Source organism: Camelus ferus, chromosome 25 (assembly GCF_009834535.1).
Source record: "Camelus ferus isolate YT-003-E chromosome 25, BCGSAC_Cfer_1.0, whole genome shotgun sequence".
Taxonomy (NCBI): Eukaryota; Metazoa; Chordata; class Mammalia; order Artiodactyla; family Camelidae; genus Camelus; species Camelus ferus.
The window spans coordinates 13,758,531-13,786,357 of NC_045720.1; the positions used below are offsets into that span (position 1 = coordinate 13,758,531).

The 27,827-nt window shown below is 38.8% G+C and overlaps 1 protein-coding gene and 1 pseudogene across 5 annotated transcripts in view; both read right to left on the reverse strand.

The window, feature by feature from the left end:
- Positions 1 to 508: 508 nt before the first annotated feature.
- The window catches only part of TBC1D31 (TBC1 domain family member 31), a 59,398-nt gene continuing 32,079 nt past the window's right edge, over positions 509 to 27,827 (reverse strand). For 3 of the 5 annotated variants that reach the window (XM_032467642.1, XM_032467645.1, XM_032467646.1), the window contains 11 exons: positions 25,390 to 25,523; positions 24,893 to 25,072; positions 23,518 to 23,750; positions 23,118 to 23,270; positions 21,949 to 22,084; positions 18,184 to 18,276; positions 12,624 to 12,764; positions 11,351 to 11,545; positions 9,192 to 9,330; positions 2,585 to 2,680; positions 509 to 862 (listed from right to left, as the gene is read on the reverse strand). In XM_032467642.1, the coding sequence (XP_032323533.1) occupies positions 729 to 862; positions 2,585 to 2,680; positions 9,192 to 9,330; positions 11,351 to 11,545; positions 12,624 to 12,764; positions 18,184 to 18,276; positions 21,949 to 22,084; positions 23,118 to 23,270; positions 23,518 to 23,750; positions 24,893 to 25,072; positions 25,390 to 25,523 (1,634 nt within the window). In that variant the 3' untranslated portion in view covers positions 509 to 728. The remainder of the gene's footprint in view (positions 863 to 2,584; positions 2,681 to 9,191; positions 9,331 to 11,350; positions 11,546 to 12,623; positions 12,765 to 18,183; positions 18,277 to 21,948; positions 22,085 to 23,117; positions 23,271 to 23,517; positions 23,751 to 24,892; positions 25,073 to 25,389; positions 25,524 to 27,827) is intronic. The other 2 variants (XM_032467644.1, XM_032467643.1) reach the window with 2 other exon arrangements.
- LOC116659747 lies at positions 7,247 to 9,179 on the reverse strand (annotated as a pseudogene).

The window sequence follows — 27,827 nt, forward strand, 5'->3', positions numbered from 1 at the left end:
ATTTACCGTAAGGTTATGCTTTGTGACTCCGGGAAAAACAAAACAAACCTTTTCTGCACTGTGCACTAGCTAGATGTTAAGCACCGTACCAGGAACTTTATATACACTATCGTGTTTAGTCTTCACGTCAAGTGCATGTGGTACTTCTGCTCTCCTTTTAGAAATGGGTTCGGGGGAGTAATCTGCCCAAGAGGATGCAGCCAGGAGCTGCTCTGCTGTGGAGCTAAGGGCCGGTGCTGTCAGGAGAAGCAGGCAGAGGGCAGGAAGTGGAGGAGCAGAGACAGTGGCCCGGGTGTGGCGAGTGCGGAGGGGTCTGGTCGCGGGCAAAGGGGCGTCCTGCTGCGGGGGGTAGGGGCAGCGGGGTGCGCAGGTGGCCTCTGGAGCTGCCGCTGACTTCTCCCTCAGTCCTGATGGTACTTGGTTGAGATGCTTTAAAATAAAACCTCATCAACTGAAGTTCCTGAAGATAGTGCTGGTCCTTGCAACCTGAAAGGGCCTAATGCAAAGCTTTAAAAAGCTTCAATTTTTGTTTTTATTGTGAAAAGTACAATAAGCCATTAACAAGCCCCAAAGCACAGAATTAAATAGAACACATCATTTTTATACACGCATTTTTCATACAAAAGGTTAATCTTTATAAGAATTTAAAAATAAATAATCTGAAAATCAGTGTCACTGATTGCAAAATAGGTATCTCGCTCTCTGACTATCTCAAGGTGACCAGCCTCCTATGTGGCCAAAACAGGAGGCGTCTGGCATCTGTTACGAGCCTGGGCAGTGAGTCTCTGGCGAAGATTTCTCACTCTCTCCATTAGATCCCGTTCCATGGTGTCCCAATGTGTTCTTCTTTGGTTTAATGAAACTTGAAAACAAAATTTTAAATTAACAACAGTTAATTTTAGCAGTGGTACAGCACTTATTTTAAAGGCAAGTATGTTTCAAAAATCAATAATGAAATGAATATTTTAAAAACCAAATTTCTTAAGCAAAAAGTCTAATATATTACCTGGCCCCCTGTGGTTCTATTTACAAGCCAAATATTTATTTCTTGAAATGAATGAATGCTATCAGAGAACTTACCTGCTTTTTGGTTATTTAGCATGTTTTTGATTTGGGGATACAGGTGAATTTTAACTTAGGAAGAAAGCCTGTATAAGAGAGAATTTGAGTTCTTTATAATAGTTTCTTCACTATGATGCTTATTATAATGAGAAAATTCCAAGTTGCCAAAATTAATATAGTGAAATGTACCCCATAACTACTTCCTAATGATTAAATAAAAATTAACAAACAAAATGCTTTTTAGTAGCCAACAGAGGGAGTCCAGAATCAAGATTAAAACATTACAATATGTCCAAGTATAACAGCCATTTCCCATTGATTCCGAGGGGCTACTGAACACTGGAACTCAAAAAAGAAGCATCTTAAAAATACACTTCTCTGAAACTTAGTCACATATTCAAACAGCTTCCATTTCTGAGAACTATTTTTCCCCCAATGAACAAAACTTTTATGCTTTCTTGCTTTGCTGCCAAATAACAAACTTGCCAAATGTCCTTAACTTGATTTTCAAATTTAGAATATTATCTAGTTAGAAAGTTCTGACTTGTCGGAACAGAGAACAGTTGAGAATCTCCTGTACTTTCATTCGACTCACGTGACTTCTGGTTGAATTCACATCCTGACTCAGACTTTAGGAGATGCGCATGTGTGTGAGTTGGCGAGGATACTTGATCCACACCGGAATCTCGTGACTTGTTATTAGGTCTAATTCTTACCAAGTTGGTCTTTAGGGGACATTATATCAAAATCTGTTCTTCTAAAAAAACTCAAAAGACCTTGTTAAATTCTGTTTCATTTATGTGACGGTTTTATTGAAAAAGTCAGTTGAAAGAAAGCCTGACAGTTTCCTGTCCTCTCCCCTCCTTTTAAAAACTAGTAACTGGGGAAACTGTTAGTTCCTTTATGGGCTGATGCTGTGATGGCATTTTGGTAAGATGTTTCCACCTCATCCCTTCCCAAAACAAAAACCTCCAGTGAATCAAGTCAAGGGATCAAAAGTCACCTAATCAGCACGGAGCCTCTGTGCCCTTCGTGGTTGTGAGAGGGTCCCCGGCAGTGGTCCCACCTCCGTGCCCAGAGCAGACACGCTTCCAGTGGTTGCCGGACGGAGCCCAGCCCAGAGGAGGGGTCAAGAAAATTCTAATATGTCACAGTGCTGAAAACTAAAGCTGAGACTTTCTTCTCACAAGGATGTAGAGATTCGTTATGAATATCATGAGTTTAGTCAGTGCCAGACTTCTGATGGAGCCTCCAACTATGTTTTTGAGCAGTGGTGCCGGCACTGAAGAAACAGAGTTGCACTGACGAGATCTGGCAGACGTTCCTTACTTGGGTTTCCGTCTGACCCAGTTTTTCCCCAGCTGGAAACCTGAGGATCTTGCAGCCTCCACTTTGGATTTCCATTATCAATGCCTTGGGAAAATGGTCTCAAAGTGCTGTAAACATAATTTCAGCCACAGTCTTGCTTGCATACTGCTAAATCTAACATGAAAGAAGAAACCTTTCTTGTTCATCAACTTACTCTGTGTCAGGGACTCCACTGAAGAAATGTCATTTGATTGTGAGGTTCTAGGCAAACAGCTTGAGGCGACCTGTTCATTCTGGCCCTTGGGCATTACTGTTACAAAAGTGAAAAAAATAAGAGGATGTTTGGGAGTGGATAGAAAGCCGCTCTTAATTCCACATGGTCCCTCGTAAATTAACATTGCCAAGGATAAAAAGCCCCTTACTTTTCTATTCTGGGAAGAATGCCGTCACCATTCAAAAGTCATGGAAAGTGCAGTCAGTGAGAATTAAGAGCCTAGCTGAAATTCTGGTAAAGCACTTAAAAAAAAAAAAAACACCTTTAGCTAAAACAAAATAGCAACCAACAACTGAAAAATACATATGTTAGGACAGAGATCCCCAACATTTGCTGGGAGGAACAATGAAATGTGAATTAGGTCCCTCCTTGAGAACTTCGGTGAGCCAATCACAACACACGGCTCACCAGGAGCAGCGGTGGACGAGTCGTACCTGAAGCTCTCAGGGTTGAAAGCACAGCGGTGGTTCCACACCTCGCTGGTGCCTCCTCCTATTTTTTTTAATTATCACTTTCCTCTCCTCACCCTTCAGCTGTGTTTTTACTGTTTCCTAAGTCCTACAGCTTTATATCCAATAAGACACCAATGTCTTTTGATTTTCCATCCTGACGTCACACCTAACTGTCCCTTCCTTTCTACTCCATCACTAGGGTCCAAGCCTTGGTGCGTCGGCCCAGGATGCCCGGGTCACACTGACTCGTGGAGACCACGCCTGCCTCTCACCTGGGCTCCAGAGCATCAGCTGATGGTTTTCACTCATAGTTTTAGCTCAGTGAGTCACTAAGACAATCTAATTAATTGCCAAATGATTAATTTGAACTGGCATGGGGGAATGGAATTTAAGAATCATCTGCAAATATCTGAAGGGCTATCCTGTGGCAGAGGGAGTAAATGTCATCTGCATTGCTCTGGAGAACAGTTTTTAATGAGGATTTACAAAGAGAAAAGAAAAGTGTAAGGAAGGAACAACTTCTAAATAAAATACTGGCAGAAGGTGGAAGAAGGGAGTGAGCTTGTCAGCTCAGTGTCCCGAAACAGGCTGGAGAACCCCTGTCAGAGCATGCAGGGCTGACCCCATGGTCAGGTCCTTCCAACCCTGCAGTCTCACAGTTCTTGTCTCTCATCTGTTGTCTCCTAAATCCATCCTGCCCACGGCTTTATATTCATCCTCCCAAAGGGCGTGTTGTAAACATTACCTCTGTTCAAGCAACTGATGGTTCCCCACTTTGCTTACAGCAACGTTTCAAACACTGCTGAGCAAATTCACCTGTAAAGCTTTAAAACAAAAATCTAGCTTTCTAGCTTCTATCCTAGATCTATACAGCTAAATAACCCTTGGTCCTGAATGTGTGTATTTTTAAAAACAATCTGTAAGGAAAAAAAAAAAACCCAAATAGTAGCCAGTCACTGGCTAAATTGTAACAAGTCTGAATATATAAATAATGAAGTAAAAAGGGAAAAGTTCTTTTTTCTATACTTTTTATGCTGCAACTTGCTTTCTAAAAACATTTAATGTATAAATTTTAAAGCCCCAAAGGTGATTCTTATTTAAAATTAGTATTTTTTTTTATTTTTAAACTTCTTTCTAATCAGCATATGAGACCAAATTTTACTAATCTAAGTTGTTTTAAAATTAATATTTCTTTGCTGAATTGGTAGGTGTACTACTTTACAAACTAAATCTCCTTCCTTTCCCTAGCCATGCTCCTGACCCAAGTCCTGCTCTTGTGTTTTCTACAGGTCACTCTGCTGTGCGGCCAGCCTGGCACTGAAGGTCCCCTCACCCGCCTTCGTCAGTGATACCTTTAAGCATCTGTGCACAATCTCTCTGCTCCAGTTGGCCTAACCTGTATCACCAGGACAGGTAATCCTCTGCCACTGATTAATTACTAACAAGTTCTATCACGTACAAGTGGAATTCATGGAGGCTTTTAGTTGGTGAATCCACAAAAGCAATAAGGGAGAACTGTGTGTGTGTGTGTGTGTGTGTGTACATGTACACGCCTATTTCTGGGGGAGATTCTCAGAGAGGCTCACAAACCGTAAGTGGTTAGAAAATGGTATAATATAATGTTAGAATGGTTACAAAATTAAGGATAACCTAGTCTATAATCTCCTTTTACAACTGAGGAAACTGACGACCAGTGAACACTTCTGAATGCAAACGAATGAATGCAAGCGAGTAGTCAAACTAAGCAGGGGTGCACGGCTGAGTGGCTCCAGCTAAGTTTGTTCAGTCTGCTTGTTTACTGTGAAGCTGGGACGAGGGCTGTGCTCCCATCACGCACCCTGGGCTCCTGTGCCCCCCGCCACAATCCTCCCTCTGCAATGTCCTCCCAGTGCTCTAAGCCCTACCCTTTCTTCATGGCTTGGTAATTTTAAAATCTGGTCCAATGGCCCTACCTGGCAACCCGCATTAACTAATGTCATTAAAAAAATTATTAAAAAAAAGAAAAATATATCATTGAGATAATTCACACACCATAAAATTCACCCTTTTAAAGGGTACAATTCTGTGATTTTAGGATACTGAGTGCTGTGTAACCATCACCTCTAGAACATTTTCATCATCCCCCCAAAAAACCCCATACCCACTAGTAACCACCCTCCCACCCTCTCCCCAAACCACTAGCCTCCTTCTGCCTCTAGATTTGCCTGTGTGGGCATTTCATGAATAGAGTCATACAATACACGGCCTTTTTGTCTGGCTGCTTTACCTCAGCATATGGTTTTCAAGCTTCGGCCACTTTGTAGCGTGAATCAGTAGTTAATTCCTTTTCATCGCTAAGTAAGATTCCACCGCATGGATATACGACATTTTGTTTATCCATTCCTCACTTGATGGGTACCTGGGCAGTTTCTCCTTTTTGGCTGTTATGAATAATGATGCTGTGAACAGTGAGTGTACAAGTGTTTGCAGGGATATGCTTTCGATTCTCTTGGCTATATGCCTAGGAGTGGAGCTGCTGGCTCATACAGTCACTCCACATCTAGCCTTTTGAGGGACTGCCAGGCTGTTTCCCGAAGTGGCTGCACCATGTTACATTCCCCTCAGCAGCGTTCCAGTTCCTCTGATCCTCGCCCTGCACATGTTAGTGGATTATACATGCTACTGAATGTAAAGTTGTATCTCCTTGTATATATTTTTCTTTAATTTTAATTTTTTCCCATGTAGTTTGGTTTCTATTTCCCTAATAAATAATTAGGTTGAAGATCTTTTTGTATGTGTATTAGCCACTTATATATCTTCTTTGGAGAACTGTCTGTTCAAATCCCTTTGTCCATTAAAAATCTGGACCAGTATTATTTTATAAGACATAGCTATTTTGTTTCAATTTAAGTTTATGGGCCTGGGATTTTAGGGGCAGCAGGGGCCATTCACATTGTCCAGAAGGTTCTGTTTTCTGGAAAACAAGAATTTCCTCGCCATTGCTAGTAAAGATTTGAAACTAGGCAAAAACTGAAATAAGCGCTCTGTCGCTGGTGCACTCTCATTCATGTTTCCTGCTTCCTGGGGCCTCCCTTTAAGACAAACCAGCGCTGAGTACCTCCAGTCAAAATGCTGTTGCCCTAATTATAGCTGATTATCCCCCAGTTTCAGGATTAAATGACACTGATAATTTATACACCCTGATTAAGGCAATGATCAAATCCTTAACACATCTGCCTTTGAAAAATGGATGATTATTAACCAAATTATCTCTCACTGGTGAAATTTAGGAATGTTGAAAAAATGTTGGCAGGAAGACTTGGAGGTGGAGGGGCCAGCACGTAAGAGGACTAATGTGGGAGGCTTTTTGCAGTTTCTTTCCTTTTTCTACTTCTAAATCTACAGGTTCTCCAAAAGCCTCATTTTTTCTTTCTAACGTAGGGTAAGTGTGACAGGGTTAGGGACAAGTGGCAGCTCCAGTGGTTAGTGTCTTCTGTGAGCAGATTTTATTTTTTTACTTTAAAAAAAAAATTAAGTTTGGTCGATTTACAATGTTGTGTTAGTTTCTGGTGTACCGCATAGTGATTCAATTATACATATATATATTCCTTTTCTTATTCTTTTTTATAGGTTATTACAAGGTACTGAATATAGTTCCCTGTGCTGTACAGTAGTACCCTACTGTTTATCTATTTTATATATAGTAATTTGTTTCTGCAAATCTCAAACCCCTGATTTATCCCTCTACCCATCCCTTTCCCTCTGGTAACCATAAGCTTGTTTTCTGTCTGTGAGTCTGTTTCTGTTCTGTAGATGAGTTCGTTAGTGTCTTTTTCTTTTTTTTTAGATTCCACATATGAGTGATAGCACACGGTATTTTTCTTTCTCTTTCTAGCTTACTTCACTTAGAATGACGATCTCCAGGTCCATCCATTTTGCTGCAAATGGCATTATTTTATTCTATTTTATGGCTTGAGTATTAGTCCATTGTATAAATATATTATAGCTTTTTTATCCAGTCATCTGTTGATGGACATTTAGGTTGTTTCCATGTCTGGACCTACTGTACACACTGCTGCTGTGAACACTGGGGTGCATGTATCTTTTTGAATTTGAGGTGCCTCGGATATATATCCAGGAGTGGGATTGCTGGATCACATGGTAAGTCTAGTTTCAGTCTTTTGAGGAATCTCCATACTGTCTTCTATAACAGCTGCACCAAACTGCATTCCTACCAACCGTGTAGGAGGGCTCCCTTTTCCCCACACCCTCTCCAGCACATCGTTTGTGGGCTGCTGAATGATGGCCTCTGCCTCATGGTCAGAAAAGTGATTCCAGGTCTTGCATGAGTGTTGAAATTTTTCCTTTCCTTCTTAATGGCTTTTTTTCTGGATATCTTTCTCCTTCTTTGCCAGTAAAGCTTGTTGTCTCACTTCCTCCTCTTCTTTCTCTTTTGCTAACTGAGCAGCTTCTAATTCAGCTTGTCTTTGTTTTTCTTTAGCTTCTTCCTCCTTCTGTTTTGCGTCTGCCTTTGCTTTCTTTTCTGCTTCTTTCTTAGCTTTTTTTTCTTCCTTAAACTTTATCCTAGGATCACAGCTATATGCATTATCAACTCATGTCTTTATTCTGTTCAGTCCTTCTTTTCTTTTGTGCCCTCGTTGGCCTGTTTTGCTTTTCAATCTACCTCCTTTCGTCACGACATTCTGCTTTTTCTTTTTCTTCATCTAAGAAAATTCTAACAGTCAAAATTATACCAGAAAGAATAAAATGCATCTACATCTTCAAATGATGAATTCATATCACCAAGCTTGCAGAACTTTTTTTTTATTTGACCAGCTGGAATTCCTTTCAAACACTGTGGAAAACACTTCGAAGAAATTGTCCTTTGCTTCACTTTTAAAGGAACTGAGTTATCAAAAGTAGGAGCTACACTGTTAAGTGCTTGTCTTTTCACTGGATAAGATAACACTTCATAAGCTTTGGTTATGCGAGTGGAGTAGTCATTATCTCCTTCTTTTATTGGTTCACCAGCTGCTTTCTGTTTGTCTGGGTGATGTTGAAAACCATTGCTTTATGGCCTGCTTTACTCTGTCTCTGTGTAGCTTTGTATCTTCCATGGCCGAGACCAAGTACTGCATAATGATCTCGGTTCTTCCAGTCTTGGGATCACGTGCTTCTAGCACGGGAAACTCTTCTAGCTGCAATTCTTCATCATCTGATTCCTGTGATAACTCCTTCCTATCCTCCAGTTCCAGAGGGCAGAGCGTGGGTGATGGCAGTGCCCTGGCCATCCGCAGCGCTTGGCAGGAGCAGCATGATGGCGCTGGGGCCAGCCCTGCGGGTGCAGTGGTTCTCGTCCCAGATGCAGGGCACTCAGAGTCCCTTCCAGCTCTACCTCCCCGTCCGAGCCTCGCGCCTTGGCTCTAGGATGCCCAGGAACCAGCACACAGAGATGACCAATAACTACTTCCGGGATGAACTGTGTACTTCTAATGGGTGAATGGTATGGCGTGTGAATTATGTATCAGTAAGGCTGTCATTTTAAAAAATAATACATATACATTCTATAAAAGACTGAAACAATGTAGTATAGTAAAAGTTCTCCATATCTGTACTCTTAAAATTTTAGATTATAATTTTGATTTTTCATTTGATGCCACTGTAAGCCTTGCACCAAAACCTAATGTTTGATTAGATCCTATGATATTTTTCCTTGTGCTTCTTTAATATACTATTGTTCTGAGGACCAGCTATTGGCAAAGCACACATTTTTACTAAAATTAACTAGAAATAGTAGGTTGGGAACAAATCATATCTAGTGCATTAAAGGGATGCCAAGGACCATGGAACCGTGGAAGAAAACAGAATTCTATAGGATGGCTGAGAAATTTTTCTAGATTGGAGCTTTTTTTTCCCCTAAAACAGGCCCCATCTCCTCAGCCCATTCTTCCTGACCAAAAAAATGGTAACTAGTGATCACCTTTTAGTTGAGCAATAATTCGACTGTCAGTACTGAAATACACCTCAAGGATGTACCATGATCTGAGACCACATGAAGTGAACGAGTGTGGGAGAGCAGGAAGGGAGAGAGCAGGGGCAGCACTCACGACGCTCACCTCTGCCACACAGGTGTTGGGCGTGTTCTGCAGCATCATTTATCTCCTTCTCTAGAAACCACTTTCTGGATGCATCTGAAAGAGCAGCAGCTTTCTTTTCTGATTTCAAATGAAAGTCTTTTTCTTCAGCTTCCTCCCACTAAGTACAAATAAATGAAAAAAAAATCACATAAGAGCTGTGGTAATGCAGGCTCCTAGAGCAGAATAAGCCCCCTCTGCTTCTTCCACTCCACTTCCCTTATCTTCCCAGGGCACGGAGGATGTATGTGGTATTCAGCTAATTTGGGTGCCTGTCTTGGCTCAAGGCTGTTGAAGAACCTTGAGAGCAGAGGCCCCTCTGAGGTACCGCTCAGTGACCCTGAGCGCCACGTGCACCCATACAGGTCCCAATAGCCACTGAAATAACAATTCATTTCAATACATTTCTGATCTCAAATCATACGGGATTGAGTTTTTTACATTCATGGCAATTGTTTGCTTTAATTTGAAAGCTATGCTTTTATAATAAAGTCTACAAAATTCAGAGAATAAACTCTTTGCCCAGTTCTGGTACAAAGGATGACTACAGGGAAATCAAGTAATGTGTATTAGCCCCTTCTTCCTAAAGAGAGAAAACAGTAATTTTAAAACTGGCTTAAAGGGTAACTAAAGTAATAGATTTAAATTACTAGATAGCTTCTAAACTTTGCCATTGTTCTAGAGATGCTACAGCTTTTATATGCAAACACACACATATAATTTTTATGTTACAGAAACGCCAATGCATTAAATGTGTATTAAGTAACAAAAACTTTAAAGAGCCATTAGGACCAGGAGGGACCACACAGGAAAGTTCTATTCCTTTCATGTTATTTGATGAGGAGACTGACCTTCCAAGGCCACAGTAGTCAAGCAAGAGTTAGAAACCAGGACACTGGACACAAAGAGGGCTTTCTGTGTGACGTGAACAGCCTCACAGTGATTCTTGGTCTACTCTCAAATACACCACTTCACCCAGCACCTAGTGACAGGGTCGCTCTAGTGCTGGCAACCCTTACCTCGGAGATGTGGGCTTCCACCATCGTTTCCCTGAGGAGAGCAGCCTCAGTGATCTGGGCATCACTCCCACCCCTCCTTGTCCTTGAACGAAAGGGTTACAAGTTGGGTAGGAGGGACATGAATCTGGAAAAGTGACTTGCAGGAAAAATATTATGAGAAGCTTTCAGAAAATGCATTATGATAGAGCAGCAGAAAGAGGAGTGAACAAAAGCCAGTTACGTAGCGCCTGCTCTCTCCCAGCTCGGCAGGGCGCTGAGGGATGTCCACCGTGCCCGCAATCGGAGGGGCCACCAAGAGATGTGGCACACACTCTTCAGTTGCCTGCTCTGCTGCTTCTTTAGGAATAGAATTAGAATTTTATTTGGGATGGTAATGCTCCCTGCTAAAAATATCACCCTTCCCAACACCTTTTGCAGCCAAATGTTGCTAGAAATGTGATGGGGGGGACTTCGGGAGAGGGGTTCAAAGAAAATGTGTCAGCTGGGAGGTGGAGCCTTCTGCACGTCCATCCCCCTTCCTCCTGCTGAATGGAATTAACTGCAATGGCTGGAACTCTGGTCATCTTGGATGGAAAGGTATCCTTGAGAATGAAAGACATATACCAGGAGTGGTGCAGACAGGTTGAGGGAGGAGTTTATTGATGACCTTGGAGCCAGGATACCAACCCTGGACTGCCTGCCTTCAGACTTCCGTCATGTGAGAAAGAAAAACACTTTTCTATCCTGCTTATAGTCACCGTTATTTTGGTTTTTGTTATCAGTAGCTACATGTAATTCCTAACTGTTCAAAATCTTTCATGTTGTAAGTATAAAGAATTAAGTAAATTAAAGTAGTAATATTACACAGTCAGCCAGAACAAATCCATGGAGCTGGGAAGTTGAGACACTAACGTAAATGAGAAAGACACTTGGTCATTCTTAGGGGGCATCCACATTGGACGACTTCTCTGAGCAATACCTGTTAAAGTTAGATCATCTTTAAGATCTTTTCACAAACAAAAACTATTTGGTTTGATGCTTTTGCCATCTGATTATGTATTATTTCAAGATGTGAATGATTAATAGCAAAAGGTTTATAACCTTTTATTCTTATATTCTTACATTATAACCTTATAGTCTTACTTTTTTAGTTTCCGCCTCCATCATTGCATCTAACACTTCTATTTCTTTCCTTCTGTTTTTCCGAAGGAGTTTGGCCATTTCCTGGTAACATTCACTTCGGTGTAGGTCGTTGCATCTTTGTTTATGTAAAGCTTGAATTCGCCAGTCAGTATTTAGACACACTTGCTCAGCTTTTGCCAAATTTTCTTCAATCAACTAAGAAAAAATTGTAAATTTCAGAAACAAGATCAGACTATGTAAAATACGGTCTGTCCACTCAGTGTATCCAGATGTCCAGGACAGATGTTCATAATCCTGGCTGCATATCAGAATCACCTCAGTGTTTAAAACAAAACGATATTCAGGCTCCACCACAAACCAACTAAATCAATCCTGGGAGTGGCTGGATATTGGTACTTCTAGGAAGCACATTCAGGTGATTCTATGTATAACCAAGATTGAGAACTTCTTGGCCAAGGGACGGGTAGAATTAAATAATTTCCATGTTTCAGTCCTTTGAAGGGAAGTCAGAAAAGCCTGTTCTTACAGACGGGACAAAAGCCTATAGGGAAACAAAGGGATATTCTGAGGGGGACAGCCAAAGGACTGTTATAGAACAGAAATAGGGAAATCTTACACTATTCCCAGCTTTTGGAACAGGGCCAGACTCTGCCATGAACCCATTTAACATTTTGTTAAAGGGATAATAGACAGAGTTCTTTTTTGAGGGTCTCAAATTGTATTTCAGTTCATTTAAGCCAGCATTTCTGAAAGGATACTCCACAAAAAATTCTATAAAGTAAGTTTGAGAAATTTACTTAAGGATTCACAATGTACCATATCCTCAAATTTGACATGAAAAAAACCTAACTTCATGATAGCATTTCCCATACTTGTCACCCCCATCTTACTGAATATTAGTTACTGATATTCTACAGAACACACTTTGGAAATGCTGGCTTTCATACACCAGGCAGAGACCTGATGTTTTGCAACTAATCTACTCAGCAATAACTTCTGATGCTTAACAGTGTAGGACACTATAATTTATAAAGTTATTATTTCATTTGTATTTTCTTCTAAGTCTTAAAATTCTCAAAAGAGTACAAAAGACATGTATAAGGCTGTCAGTGAAGTAATCTGTAAAAAATGTGAGTTTCTAGGAACAGTGATAACAAAGCAAAGAAATGAATTAACTCAACATTACAGAGTTCAATATTGAATTCCTTCTTTTAAAAGAATGGCAGATGGAAATGTTCCCTCTATAGATACACTAAATTTACCCTGTTTTTACCTTCTGAGTTTTCTCATTCTGAGTTTGGTCTGTTCCTATCAGTCTATGAAACATGTTTTCTTCAAGATCCACTTTTCGTCTATAGGCATCTGCATCTTCTCGCATTTCTTTTGCAACAGCTTCTTGATTTCTAGCGAGATTCTGTTAAAAAAATTTTTTTTGTAAAAAAAAAATCACCCATCTATATAATGCTAGAACATAAAAATGATTTTTCTTTTTCATAACACCAATATGCACCCAAATAAAAACTATAATCACCTAATTTTCAAAGTAAAAACAAAACAGTGGTGACATCAGCGAAAATAAGAGTAAGGACTTCTGAAAACTGTCTCACCTATAAAAGCACTGAGATCCCTGGCAAAACAAACTTTTCAGAACTCTGGAAATTAACTGAAGGCTTGTAGCAACCTAGGGAGCATTTACTCATAAAAATGGCTGAATCTTAGTAAGAAAGACAAACTTTATGATATTTTAAATGATTTCAATTATTCCTACTCTATACCACTCCTAAGCTCTGCAATTAGCCTGGAAAACCACTAGCCTGGCAGCTAATGGAGGGGGCAAGATAGAGTTGGAATGTCTTCAAACTCCCATTCCCAGAGAACTGTCATCATTTGACTTGGAAGACCCCACTCCCAAGGCTGTCTTTATTTGGTCTGACTCAGAACTCACCTACAGCCCGGGGACGTCTGCTGAAAACAATCAGGGGAAACTGCTGAACACCTTGACCCCCTAAGGTAGTGGATCACAGAGCCAATGACAGGCTAATCAAAGAGCTTTGTAAGAAAAGCTGGGGAATTAGATGTCTAAAGGGGGCTTTGAAATGCTCCAGTGAAGATTTCTGGGACTTCAGAAGGCCACACGCATGTGTAAAAATGTGCACGTGCCAATGGCTGTGTGACTGCTCAGACCTGAGACAGCCTGATACTCTCAACTCTGGGGAACTGAGGTTCTGCGTAACCAGGAAGTGAAATCTAAGAGGGCTGTAACCAGGCAGCCGAGTGCTGAATGAAGGTGAGCCCCAGCGTGATGCACACAGAGCTCCCTGGCAAAGACTAGAGGCTCACAGGTTCAGGGATCCAAGGAAATCTCTGTCCAGTCACTGAGCTACCAGGGTAGACGTCAGTGGCTACTCATAACAAAGAATAGACACTTTATAGGATTAACTCAGAAAAGTCACTAAGCAAAGAAACAGGAAACCCTGGCGAGAGAACAGAATCTGATTTCCAGAACTGCCATCTTATATTACTTAAAGTATTTAATATTCAGCAAAAAATTACAACACATATTAAAACCCAAGAAAGTATGGCCCTGCATGCTTTGGATAGACATTAACCACATGATCTCCAAAGAAGATATAAAAATGGACAATGAACATGTGGAAAGATGCCTGATATCACTAGTCATCAGGGAAATGCAAGTCAAAACCACGTAAGGAACCACGTCACCCGCACTAATATGGCTGTAATCTAAAGGACAGACAGTAACAGTTGTCCACAAGAATGTACAGAAATTGGAACTCAGCCCTCCTAGTTACGTATCTAAGAGAACTGAAAAAGTATGTCCAAACAAAAAGCTGGGTGTGAATGCTCATGGCGGCACTACACATCATGGCCCCCAAACGGAAACGGTCCACCAACTGAAAAATGGATGAACAAAATGTGGTCTGTCCCTAAAATGGAATATAATTCAGCCACAAAAAGGAATGAAATACTGACTCATGCTACAACATGGATAAGCCTGGAAAATATGCTACGTGAAAGAAGCCAGTCATAAAAGGCTACATATTGTACAATTTCATTTACCTGAAATGTCCAGAATAAGCAAATCCACAGACAGAAAGTAAATGAGTGTTTGCCAGGGGCGGAGGAACGGGGAGTGAGTGCTACTGGGAACAGCGGTTGGTGGGAGGACAGCAAAGAGTATCCCATGAAGGTTTCAGTTAAAAAAGCAAAATACTAATTCTATGTACCAAATAATTTCGCTTTTCCTTATTGATGATGCTAGCAGCTATTTCCTACTAATTTGAGATTGAGGAATTTTTTCTACTTTTCTAATTATCTATTGGCAGCATAATTGCTTCTATAATTCATTAAAAATAAATACATTTTTGAATTATACGCACAGAAGATACATGTGTGAAAGAGTATTGCCCATTGGCAACAATTCACTTAAACCTGCAACAATAGAAGAAAAGTTTATGTAAGTTACGGTTCATTAATAGCTGCTACAGATGACAACTATGGAGATATGTTGCCATTTAGAAAAAAGAAGAAAAAAGGGATAAGAAAAGCAGAATACAGAATTCTAGCTACTTCATAAAGAGATAAAATGATGTCTGTACAGAGATTAAGGATCAGGAGGAAAACAGTGGAAATCCAAAAACAGTGAGGATGGAATGAAGATGGGGGGGTGGTTCAAAGAAGCAGACGGGGGATGGAAGTCGTCAATTCATTCTGTAAAATGATCGAGCGTGTTCGACCAAGGGGGAAGCCTGTGCCAGATGCCAGACGCTGTGAGTAAAGGGCTGACTCCGTACCAGCAGCAGGAGTAATCCTGCACGTTCCAAAGAAAAGGTTAGCCCGTGACCAGTTCTAAGCCCTTGGAGTACCTTGCCTGGTAGGAGTGTCTGTATACCTGAGGCGTTGGGCCACGCCAGAGAGTTTATGCTAACACCGTGATTTGCGGTGGGAGCCCTGGGCCACACTATCGCCGTCTGACCTCTGCCCAGTAAGTAACCAAGGCCAGCCACGTGCACACTCCATGCCTACATGACTGACCCCCGAGTAAAACCTGGACACCAAAGCTCAGGTGAGCCTGCCTGGCTGGCCACTCCATGTGTGTTGTCACCCATCTTTGCTGGCAAAATGCCATACTCTCTGTATGACTCCACCGGGGGCGGACAACTAGATGCTTGTGTCTGGTCGCTCCTGGACTCCACCCCCCGTGCCTTTCACCTTTGCTGAGTTTAACCTGAGGGTAGTCCTGGGAACTCCAGACAAAGACATGTATGTGTTAACTCACTTAATGCTCACAGCAATCTCGGCAAGGCTGGTACTATGCCGAGAGGAAGGCTACCCACGTGCACGAGCGACGAGACAGTGTGAGAAACAGACTCGATGAAACAAGGTTCTAGAACATGAAGGAGATGGGCTCTGGATCCTAGGTCAGTGTCTACTTGTCTGTGCTTAGTTTTGCTCTTTGTTAAAAAAAGATTTTATTCAAATTAGATGGAATGTTGGGCTCACACTTCCAACAGAGGTAATCACAATACTATTTCTGGAACATAATTTGTTTGGAATTAGACACACTTCATCAACCTAGTGTAAGAGGCAAGTTTGGCAGATAGCGTTAATCACTAAAGACAATTTGAAAAAGGCAGCAGTAGCATGTTTATATTTAACTGACCAGATGAAGTTCATGATTTTTACAAATTAGTTTTGTTAGAAGGTGAAGTCTTCTCCATTAGTTTGCTTACATAAATGCTTCCTTTACAAATGAGCTGTGGGTTCTGGGATGACGGGTGGCTCAGGCTGCATGGCCGCCTGGCCTCCGATGGCTGGGGCGATGGGCAGGGGTGTGCGGCTGCCCAGAGTCTAGAGGTGCTGGCCATGGCAACGCTGGGTCCGAGGGTCCTGGGCCCGGAATGCGTGGAGGGCAATGGCCTGGTCTGGCCTGTACCACACTGTCTGTGGGACCTCAGGTGGCCCCCAGTCTGTGTTCCCACGCCAGGAGATGGGGCAGTGGGGTTGAGGGCATTTGAGTTTATTGGTCATCGACTGTATGTCACGGAATTTTTGAAAGAAGCGGGGATTTCTTGCTTGTGAAAGAGAAAGCTCTCTCCCCGTAACGGCACATGTCAGTGTGACATCTGGTCAACACAGGAAAGTGTAGACCTTGATGACTATCTCAAGGTGCAGAACCTGGCAGCAACTGAATGAGTATCACCAACTCTGCAAGTGAAAAATGGATGCTTGAAGCAGACCGCTGCTAGCGGAATACTTAACTACCCGGGAGCACAGAGACGACCTAAGGATGTTCTTGGGGAGGAATCTGAAAACTTCATCTTCAGGAGCTGCTTAGATTATTTAAAATTTCTAGGAGTGCTAAAATTACTGTTTTGGACAGTCCATGAAGGTACATATAAAACAGTAGGGCTAGAAATAAAGAAATTTAGTGTGCAAAAAAAAAATAATGATATGATACATGGAAAGCATCACTTGGCATTCCTGATTCCTGCCAAAAGTACCTGAGTTGAATCTTATCATGAGGAAACAACAAATGCTAATTGAGGAACATTCTACAATATATCTGGCCTATGTGCTTCAAAAATATAAATGTCATAAAATACAAAGACAAGACTCAGGAATGGTTCCAATTTACAGGAGAATAAAGAGATGTGACAACTGAAAAAATGGATTATCTTAGATTTCCTTTCACTCTAAAGGACATTTTTAGGACAAGTGATAAAATGTGAATAAGGTTTATACAACAGATAATAATGTGTTAACTTCCTGATTTTGACCATTGTAGTATGATTATGTAATAAAGATTCCCTGCTGTTATAAAATATGCAATGAAGGGGTGAAAAAGCATTGTATCTGCAACTTAAACAGCTAAGGAAAAAATGTGTGTGTGTTTATAGATTGAAAGAGAAGGATAATGAAAATTTAGCAAAATGTTAATATTTGAGAATATGAGAGAAAAATATATGGAAATTCTTAATATGTTTCTTGCAAATTTTCTCTTAATTCTGAAATCATGCCTCCTGGTGCCATCACCCTTCCTAGCCAGTAAAAATAACTTAAGCTTAGTCCAAATGAATTAATTCTAATTCAAAATCATAGGAGGCTTAGTGGAAGTGTAAACCTCCGGGGCTCCGAGTTAGCAAAAGTTCAGTGTAGAAACTTAAAGAGTGTTGTAGTTACGAATGGACTCTCTGTTCTAAATCATATTTAATGTGAGCAACAATCAATCATATACACGTTACCTGTTATGTAGTTGTTATCACTAATTTCAAACCCATGGTCTGACTTTAAGAGGGCTGAAGGAAGTAAAAACTTATGGTTTCAAAATAAATGAATAACATGCTTTTCCCTACTAATAATATTTATAGTAACAAAGTTCCCTTCTTCAGCGTCTTGGAAATTGAATTATATGTACTAAGGTCGGTCCTTGCTGACTTGATTCCAGCAGATTCAACTTTAAAGTGCTTCACAGCGCTTGTCTGATTTACCTTCTGAAGTCCTGGGTTAATTCTGTAGTTACTATTACACAGACATAAGGAAACTTGGTAAGTTAGTAAAAGATCCTGAGGCAAAATCTGGGACTTAACATCTGGTTCTTCAGACACAAGACTAAGTTGCTAAGAGAAACATGAATTTGAGTATCACAACAAACTGTGCATCCAGACACCCTGGCTACCTTACAGTCCTGGGTGACACTAGACTCTACCTGGAAAAACAAATACAATGAACATTTAAAAACCTTGAATAAATACAGTCTAGAAAGAGTTTGTATAAGCTCTGCTCTTCTTATATTGGAAATAGTTGATTTATACCTTCTCATAAAGTCTCTTCTGTGATTCAAGTTCCAGATGTCTCATTTCTAGGTCTTTGGCTGTGGCAGCAATTTCTCGATCTCTCATATGTACCTATGGCCAAATAACAAACTGAATTCACAAAAATAATTTTTAACAGAGTTTGTAATCTCATAATCTGAACAACCCACTAAAAGCACTTAAAATGATAGGTATTGGGTTTTTGAAACCAGAGTAATTGACAATATATTAACACTCACTGTGGAATCTAGGAATAATGTCTGAGTTAAAGTTAAGCTTAAGTTTCTAAAAAAGAAAGCACAATTACCACACGCTCATCTACCCAGACTGGGAGAACAGATGGCCGTTCTTTCCACATTACCTTAGCCACATTATGAGTTAGAAAAACTTGAGCAATTGAAGTTTGCAGTGGATAAAAATGTAAAATGTTTGATCTTATTCCATGTAACATTTATTTAACATTCTTTTTGATTACATTTCTAATATTTTATAAATTTGGTTTGGCAACTAGTAATTCCAAATTAAAATTTACTGTAGACTATTCCAACTTGTATGTGCCCTGCTTGGATTTAGCTAATTTAGAGTTCACCTTTCTCCAAAAGTTGATGACTTGGAAGCTTCTCAGTCCCATACACTAGAGGGCTTGGATAAGGCACTGTTTAGGTAGAGAATCTTAGGAACTGTCTTAAATACTTGGCTGCCTAAATAGTCCTCATTTTTTAGGAGTGAGAATAACATGATATGTGTTTCAGTACAAAACAAAACAAACTAACCCATTAGGCATCTAACGTAATCATTTCACCTAACCAGTCAACATTTAATGACCGCACTACTTGCATGCATAAGGCAAAGCGTTATATACAGTAGACTCGCTATCAAATACATGTAATTGAAGACACAAAACAGTAAAAATGAGAACATCGTGGGATGTGCAAGGACATGCATCCAAGGGGTGAAAAAACCATGGACTGAAAACCAGTTCAACTTAAAGAGGTTATTGAGAAAGCAGGTAGCTCAAAGGTGGGGATACCTGAGTTTATGAAGCAAGGATAGTTATAATGCTAAGAAGCAGAGGAGACGTTTGGCATAGCAAAGAATGCTTTTTAGGAATTTCAATTACAGGAGCTCTTTTGCTTATGAATTTTCAGAGGTGCAAAGAACTATGTACCAGAGCAAAACAGATCAATGTTGCTGGCTGATAACAGATGTGTGTGTCAGTTGTAAGTGTCACTTTGGACCCAAGCAGTCTTTTCCTGCTGGTGCCTGAGTCATGAGTAGAGAAGTTTCTGCAGTTCAGCAGGGTCAGAGGTCACTATGAGAAGAGGGAGATGGTAGGACAGGAGGCGGGAAGGGGAGGCAGAGGTCAGAATTAGTTTATAAATTCCATGCAATCCTAATAAAAATTCCAATAAGATGGGAGAAGGCAGGGATACAGAGAGACAGAAAAAATTTTCAATATCTATTTAAAATGGTAAACATTTGAGAATACTGAAGACAACTGAAAAGGCAGACCAATAGTGGGAATTGGGCCTACTAGTCAGTAAGATGCTCCAAAGGTGTTATTCAAACAGTGTGGTACTGGCTTAGGAATAGACAGCAACGGACGAGATCAAGTATCTAAGGGAGTAAACATTTAATAACCATCACCTGGCAAATGACTTTACTAACATTCAACAAATGGCATTGGGAAAACTGACTGGCCTTTGGAAAGAAGCAAGCTTGGTCCCTAACTCACTCCTTACATTCAATTTTCAGACACATCAGGGGTTGGCAAACTTATTCTATAAAGGGCCAGAGGGTAAATATTTCAGGCTTTGTGGGACATACTCTGTGTCACAGCTGTTCACCACCGCTGTTGGTAGTGCAAAAGCAGCCAAAGAAATTTGTAAACGAGTAAGTGTGACCGTGTTCCAATAAAACTATATTTATGGTCGTCGAAACTGAATTTCATGTTTAAAAAAATTTAATATAGTTTTCATATCATGAAATATTATTCTTTGAGTTTTCTTTTTTTTAGCCATTGAAAATGTTAAAACTATTCTAACCCATGAACATTACAAAGCAGGAGGTGGGTCAGATTTGCTGGTGCACGATAGTTTGTTGCCCTTGAGATAATCAAAGATTAAAACAACAGAAAAATGTTGAACTAAAAGAAAATATGCATAAGTGGTAATAAAACCTATAATGGGAAGGTCTTTCTAAACATGACACACATCCTAAAAGTCATAAAAAACTAATGAAGTTGGTTATCCAAAAGTTAAATATTTTACGTGATTAAAAAAAAAAGACACTATAAACATTGTTAGAGACAAGTAACATAGACCAGAAGAAAACACTCAAGACAGACAAAGGGATTAAGCTCAACTCTGTGCTCTGCGGCAGCCCCCAGCCCGATGAGGATGCTGAGCATTTAAATTGTGACTCGTCCCAACTGAGATATGCCGGGAGTATAAACTGACTACTAGACTTCTCAGATTTAGCACAAACAAATGATAATTTCAAATATACTGAGTTAAATAAAATGCTATTAAAATTAATTTCACCTGTTTCTTCTTACTTTTTAAATGTGCCCATCAGAAAACTTGTAATTGCCCATGTGGCTCACATCCTATTTCTACTGGACACGAAATGACAAAAGAGCCCAAGTAAATTGATAAGAAAAGAGTAACTTGGTAGAATACTGGATGAATGATTTAGATATGCAATTTACAGTTCTACAATGGAAGATAAGTGAATGAAGAGATAGTTAACATCACTAGCAAGAAAAACAAAACAAAACAAAACCATTTTTCACCTATCACCTATCAGATTGGAAAATATTAAGACTGATGCACTCCAAATTGACCAGGGTATATGTACTTTTACATTTCAAACAGCTTAAGTGGGTTCATTTTTGGAGGATAATATGGCATATCTTAGCATTTACTCAACAAAAAGCACATGTACAAATACTCAAAGATTTGTGCTGAGAATGCACAATCTAGCACTGTTTTGTGTAGCAAAATTCTGCAAACAACATAAATGTCCAACAGCAAAGGATTAGTTAAATAAACTATGACATATTCATATGATGGAATACTATGCAACCATAAAAAGAGAAAGATATGTAACAGTTTTTTAACAATTTATATTTGGGGATGAAATGAGAAAAGAGTGGACAAAGTCCATTTTTAACTCCATATATTTTGTAACAGAAATTTTTTATGCTGCCTATGTGCTAATTTTTATATTAAAAGAGAGTACTTCTTGGGGGAGGGTATAGCTCAGTGGTGGAATGCACACTTAGCATGCATAAGGTCCTGGGTTCAATCCCCAGTACCTTTGTTAAATAAACAAACAAACCTGATTACCTCCCCCCTCAAAAATACAAATAAAAAATTAAAAAAAAAGAATAGTTCCCCTACTTTTACAATTAGCTTCATGGTTAATTGATATTTCTATATTAAATAGTCACCAAGGACACTAGTTAACCTACCTAATTTCCCTGGCATTTCTGAACTACTTAACAATTAACACTTGATAGCTACATCGCCCAAATCTGGGTGACAGTTGTGTTTCCTCAGGGGCACCCAATCCACAGTGGGTGATCAACGTGTTGGTAAAATTCAGCAGACAAGAACAGCTGGGGAAACGTTACATAAAACTAGAGGGGCTGTTTAGCATGCACTGTGGACTCTAGGAATAATATTAAACTTGAAGGTGTCTGCTACATTTAAATGAGGGTCAGTAGGACCGTGCATGAGTACAAAGGCAAGAATAACAAACCTTTCTCTCCATCTCATCATCCAGTCTTCTCAGCTCCATTTCCTGTTGATCTTGCTGAAGCTTCAGAAGACGCCTTCTGGCAGCATCTTGGAGGTGCATTTCCTTTACTTTCAGCTCTCTCTTGACAGCAGCTAGTCTTACATACAAAAAACATCAAGAGGAACAAATAAAAACATTTCAGAACATAGACTGCAATGGAAAAATACTACGTTTCACAACAATGAAAGGCCTGCTGCCTATCTTGGTCCACTTTCCCAGTTTAATTGGTGCCTTCATAACATGGCTGTTTTTACAACAGATAAATGAAAGATGCCCAATTACAAAACAAGTCTGCATTCATGAAAATGACAAGTCCATATGCAATTGGCTGTTCTTTCCATATTCAAAAGATCTCTAACAGGTGTACTTCTCAGATCATCTCAATACAATCGATATCCTTTCTCTGAGGAAAGAATGCCAAAAAAATGCTCCAGTGTTACCGAAGATTATGTATGCTATTCTCTTAGAATTTTAGAAGGCTAATAGCTCAGTTCAGCAATTCTTTTTAACCCACACTAGAAATTTGTTTCATAAAGTCCCATCCAAGAATAAGAATCAATAAACATTTATAGAAGTCATTTTCCCAACAATTAGGCTTAGTCTCAGCGCTCATCTCATTATCTTAACTAATTCAAACATTTTGCCTTATTAACACACTTTTGAGTAAGCATTTAATACTTCTTCCCCTGTCCTCCAAAATACGACATGCACAATGAGACAATCATTTTATGTTTCAATTTTCAGGTCACACAGATATGTTTAAAATACAGTTTAAAAAATAGTGCTCCACTGAAGGTGACTGGTCCAGCATGGCATCACACACCAAGGCATTTCTGCCCACTGCAGAATAATGTTTCTAATAATATCCTCCAAGGCACCCTGGATCTTGTACTACCTCTGAATAATCAGTGCAAGTTATATCATATTCAGTATAGCTTAGAAATTCTATTTTACCACTGTCATTTTTGGGGGAAAAGTGGTATTTACAGATTTTTTAATTAACTTAAATATTTGCTTAATGGAATACCACAGCTGGGTAATGCTATAAATAGTGCTGTTCCTATAATGAAAAATGAAAGGAAATAAAAATCATTCAGATACCCAGATGTTTTTCAAAGTGCTAAATATACCTCTGTCTTTGTTGTATTATCTTCTCCTCTTCTTGTAAGAGCATTTCTCTCCTTGTTTCTTCAGCTTTACGAAGCAGTTCCTGTTTGTGGTACCAAGCTTCATCTTCAACTCTTTGCTGGTCTACCTCAGCTTGCATGTCTTCAACTGTCTGCCTTGAGTAGAGAATATTTATTATTATAACTAAATGCAAACAAGAAAACTGAGTAATTGAAGCCCAAGAAAACCAAAACACAAATGTATACTTGACTGACTATGCAAGGATATCTTTAAAGATATTTCTATCCTTCAAACACTGATTTTACATTACTACTTAATAATTTACATATATTTTTCATAAAAACTTTCTTTACATTTGTAACAGATTTTGTTTTTATCAAAGAACAACTGTTCCATGATTACCTCTCTCTTAAGTAATCCAATTCGTCATTCCTTATTCTCTCTCGTTCCTGTGTCTGATAGTCCACAATGAACTTTGGGTATTGATTGAATACTGGGTATTGCCCCTTTGTCAGCGCCACAAAAGCGTTAAGCATGTTGTCTGGATGAATGTCAGTGGGCGTGGTGTCCATGAGATGATAAACTTCTCTAATTACAGCACTTATATCCAGGTTATTCCGATGGTGGAAAAAATACTGCAAGGAAACTTTGTGTTTAAATTGAGATTCACCTAACAAAGGAGTTATAGGTAGAACTAAAACAGATTTTAAAATGTAAACGTGAATTCATCTTTAAGATGATTTGTTGTTTTGCAAATTCACTGAAGCTTTTCTTAACCCAAGTTTTAAAGATCCAGTTTCATATTCTCAAACTGTAGTAAAATTTTACAATCATGTTATGAAATTGTGAAATAACACATTTAAAATTTTAACTCAAAATGTAGGCTTTCTTGGTTAACAGAAGAATGCTTCAACAAAAAAAATTCTTCCACTTGGATTTTTTTTCTTCAAAATCCAAAATAAGTTCCAAAATAAATTAGCCTTTGAAAATTGCTTGATTTTTAAAAAATATCTGATATGTTTCCACATTATCTTGTTCTGCTGACAGATCCAAGTTCTAATATATATACACATACATACATACATACATACATATATGTATCTTGCGATCATGAAGTAAAAATAAAGTTTGACAGGAACCACAAAATAAGTAACAAATAACAAACAAAACCAACTGAATCCATCCTGTCTACCAAAAGAACCACCCCTTTTAAAAACCAGCTCTAATTCTTTCTTTTGGGGTTTTTTTTGGGGGGGGGGTAGTTAGGTTTATTTATTTATTTTAATGGAGGTACTGGGGATTGAACCTAGGACCTCGTGCATGCTCAGCAGGCACTCTAAGCACTGAGCTATATCCCCCCCACTTCTCTAATGCTTTCTTTCAGTCACCATCCGCCACGCCTCAAAGTTCTCATAGTTACTGTTCTGCACGTGCAGTAAGCATGCAGATTATCACAGAGCAGCTGGCCAGAGAAAAGTTCATGCACAGAATAAGCAACTATTCAGTTGTTACTTTAAATAGGTAAAAAGCACAAAGCTCCAGTGCTATCATGATTCTTTCCTGCAGCTATGATTTTAGGACTAGTAGGCAGCCGCTACCATCTGCTGAACTGTCTACAACCAAGAAAAGGCAAGGATGTGGTGGGGTAACTTGTTCACTAGATTCTTACCACCGAGCACCAGTACCTGACATACAATAGGTACTCAATAAGTACATGGATTTTTCAACTGAAATAAATGAAATTTGAGAACTGCTGCTTAAGAACAAGGACATGTACCTCAAAATCATCTTTCAGATTACAATGGAGCAAAGGAGCTCTAGAACATATGTTGTAGGCCACGACGGTCATCAGGAGGAATGAAGGATGGTTGGAAAAGACATTATCAAATAATTTGAGCCACTCCTCTCTTGTCAGTACTTCTGAGAACACAGTTTCAAGAAGAGGCCATGCATACAGCTAAAATAGACAAGAAAAAAGTGTATTAGTTCCCCAGGGAAAAGTCCTACTAGAGTTACTGCTAACGCTCTCATGTTTGGTTTAGCTACAAAAATCATTATATTAAAAACATAATTATGAAAAGAACTACCCTAATTTGGGCCCTTCTTCAGACTGTCAGGTAAGAAGTTTAATGAAGAAAAAGGATGGAATACTGTTAAAAATACATCAGTAGTATGTTGATTATTATACTTTCAAGAAATTACTGTTTTATTTCTATTAGAACCCATGTTAGCTTCCAAAATAAGTTGTTATTCTAAAAACCTTACACTTCTTACCTGGGAAGTTACATCATGATCTATGAAGTGTTGCAGGAGTTCCTTGTCATGAAATGCCAAAACATTTTCTATCATACCAAGAATATTGATAGGAGGATTAGGAAAATATTCAAACCAGTGTTGACACCAATTGACTATGAAGAAAAAAATTGAAAATTTATCTTTACCTCTCTGTATTATTAAAGGGCTTTGCAGTTCTTAAATGTATCCACTTTTTGTCTTCAATATGCCCATTAATAAAGATCCCCTTTCTTGTTCTAAAATACAATTTGTCATTTTAACCATTTTTAATGTACAATTCAGTGACATTAATTATACTCACAATGTTGTGCAACCATCACTATTTCTAAAATCCTTTCCCAAACAGAAACTTTGTCCTTATTCAGCATTAACTCCGTTTCCACTTGCCCGGCCCTTGAACCTCTAATCCATTTCCTGTGCCTGTGAATTTGTGAAATTTCATAAAAATCTGTCCTTTTGTGCCTAGCTTGCTTCACTAACCATGTTTTCAAGGTTCATCCATGTTGTAGCATGTGTCAGACCATCACTGTTTTTTACGGCTGAATATTTCATTGTATAAGACTGGGAGTTCAAAATTTGTAGGTACTGACAGGCATATACAGAATAGATAAACAAAATTATACTGTATAGCTCAGGGAAATATATACAAGATCTTGCGGTAGCTCACAGCGAAAAAGAATGTGGCAATGAATATATGTATATTCATGTATAACTGAAAAATTGTGCTCTACACTGGAATTTGACACAACATTGTAAAATGATTATAACTCAATAAAAAAATGTAAAAAAAAATTTCATTGTATATATACACATATTGTTTGTCCATTTATCTGTTAACTGATACTTGGGTTGCTTCCACCTTTTGGCTACTGGGAATAATGCTGCTACAAACATCTGTGTATGAGTCTGTTTTCAATTCTTTTGGGGACATCCTTAGCACAACTGTGGGATTATACAGTAATTCTATGTTTTAAGTTTCTGAGGAACTGCCAAACTGTTTTCGACAGTGACTGTACCATTCTACATTTCTATCAGCAATGTATGAAAGTTTCAATTTTTTCACATCCTTGCCAGCACTTGTTACTTTCTTTTTTAAATTATAGCCATCCTAGTAGGTAAGAAGTAGTTCTCACTGTAGTTTTGATTTGCATTTCCCTAATGACTGATGATACTGCGCATCTTTTCATAGGCCATTAGCTATTTGTACATTTTCTACAGAGTAATGTCCATTCAAGTCCTTTGCCCATTTTTAAACTGGATTGTTTTGTTTTTTTTTCCTCTTACAACTCTTAGTGTTATTGGCAGGGTAAACTAGTACAACTCTTTGCAGAATCAATTAGAATGTTCATATTTTATGACCTAATAAAACCAATTCTGGGAATCTACCCAAAATTTATGAATGTGAAGACAGTCATGATATTGTTACTTTTAATACATAAAAATTAGAAACCTAAATGTCCAACAATAAAAGATGAAATCAGAGCATGAATATTTATCAAATATTATAATAAACAAAATGTTCACAAAGTTTATACAAATAAAAGTACACAACATATTAAACAAAAGTAGTTTAATTATAAAAATAAAAAACTGCCTAAAGTGTGGAAAAATTAGAAAAAAACAAAACAAAATCCTAAAAGTCTAATAGCTGGAGGATAAATTATGGTGCACCTATAAAATGAAATATCCTGTGGGCAATAAATTATGTTTTGGACGATATTTAATGATTTGGAGGAAATGCTCTTTTGAGAAATTCACTAATATATTATCAAGATTATCTTTGAGAAAGAGGAATATAAGTGAATTTTCTTTTATTTTGTATACTTGCCTATATTTTCTCCAGTTATGAGTAAAAATTTATTAAAGCAAATGCAATGTAATAAAATGAATGAAAATATGTAAAGAAAAACATATTTAAATATTCACAATATGCATGCTTGGGTCTTTTTATTTCCACTTTTCAGAATTTTATTGTTAGTTAAGTGCTTCTCTACTTTGTACGAGAACGATACATATAAAATTGGTTATTTTTGTTAAATCAGTCTTGGTTTAATGTGGATCCAGTTTATTAACTATTTACCTGAGCTGATTTTACTAATATGAAAAAAATGACTCACTTTTTAGTGTAGGTGGTAATGATCAAGCAGTAAACACAATGGTTGGAGAGTACAAGCTACAGATTCTGACTGCCTGAGTTCAAATCTTTATTCTGCCATGAACCTAACAATGGTAACTTAAGCGCTCTGTGCCTCAGTTTCCTCATCTATAAAAAGGGGATAACAATAAATAACACCTACCTCATGGTCAGCTGTAAGGATTAAATGAGTTGATAAAGGCAAAACATTGAGAATGGTACCTGGCACACAGAAAGTTCTGGATAAATGTTAGCTCTGGATGATGAGACTGAGGATAACAGC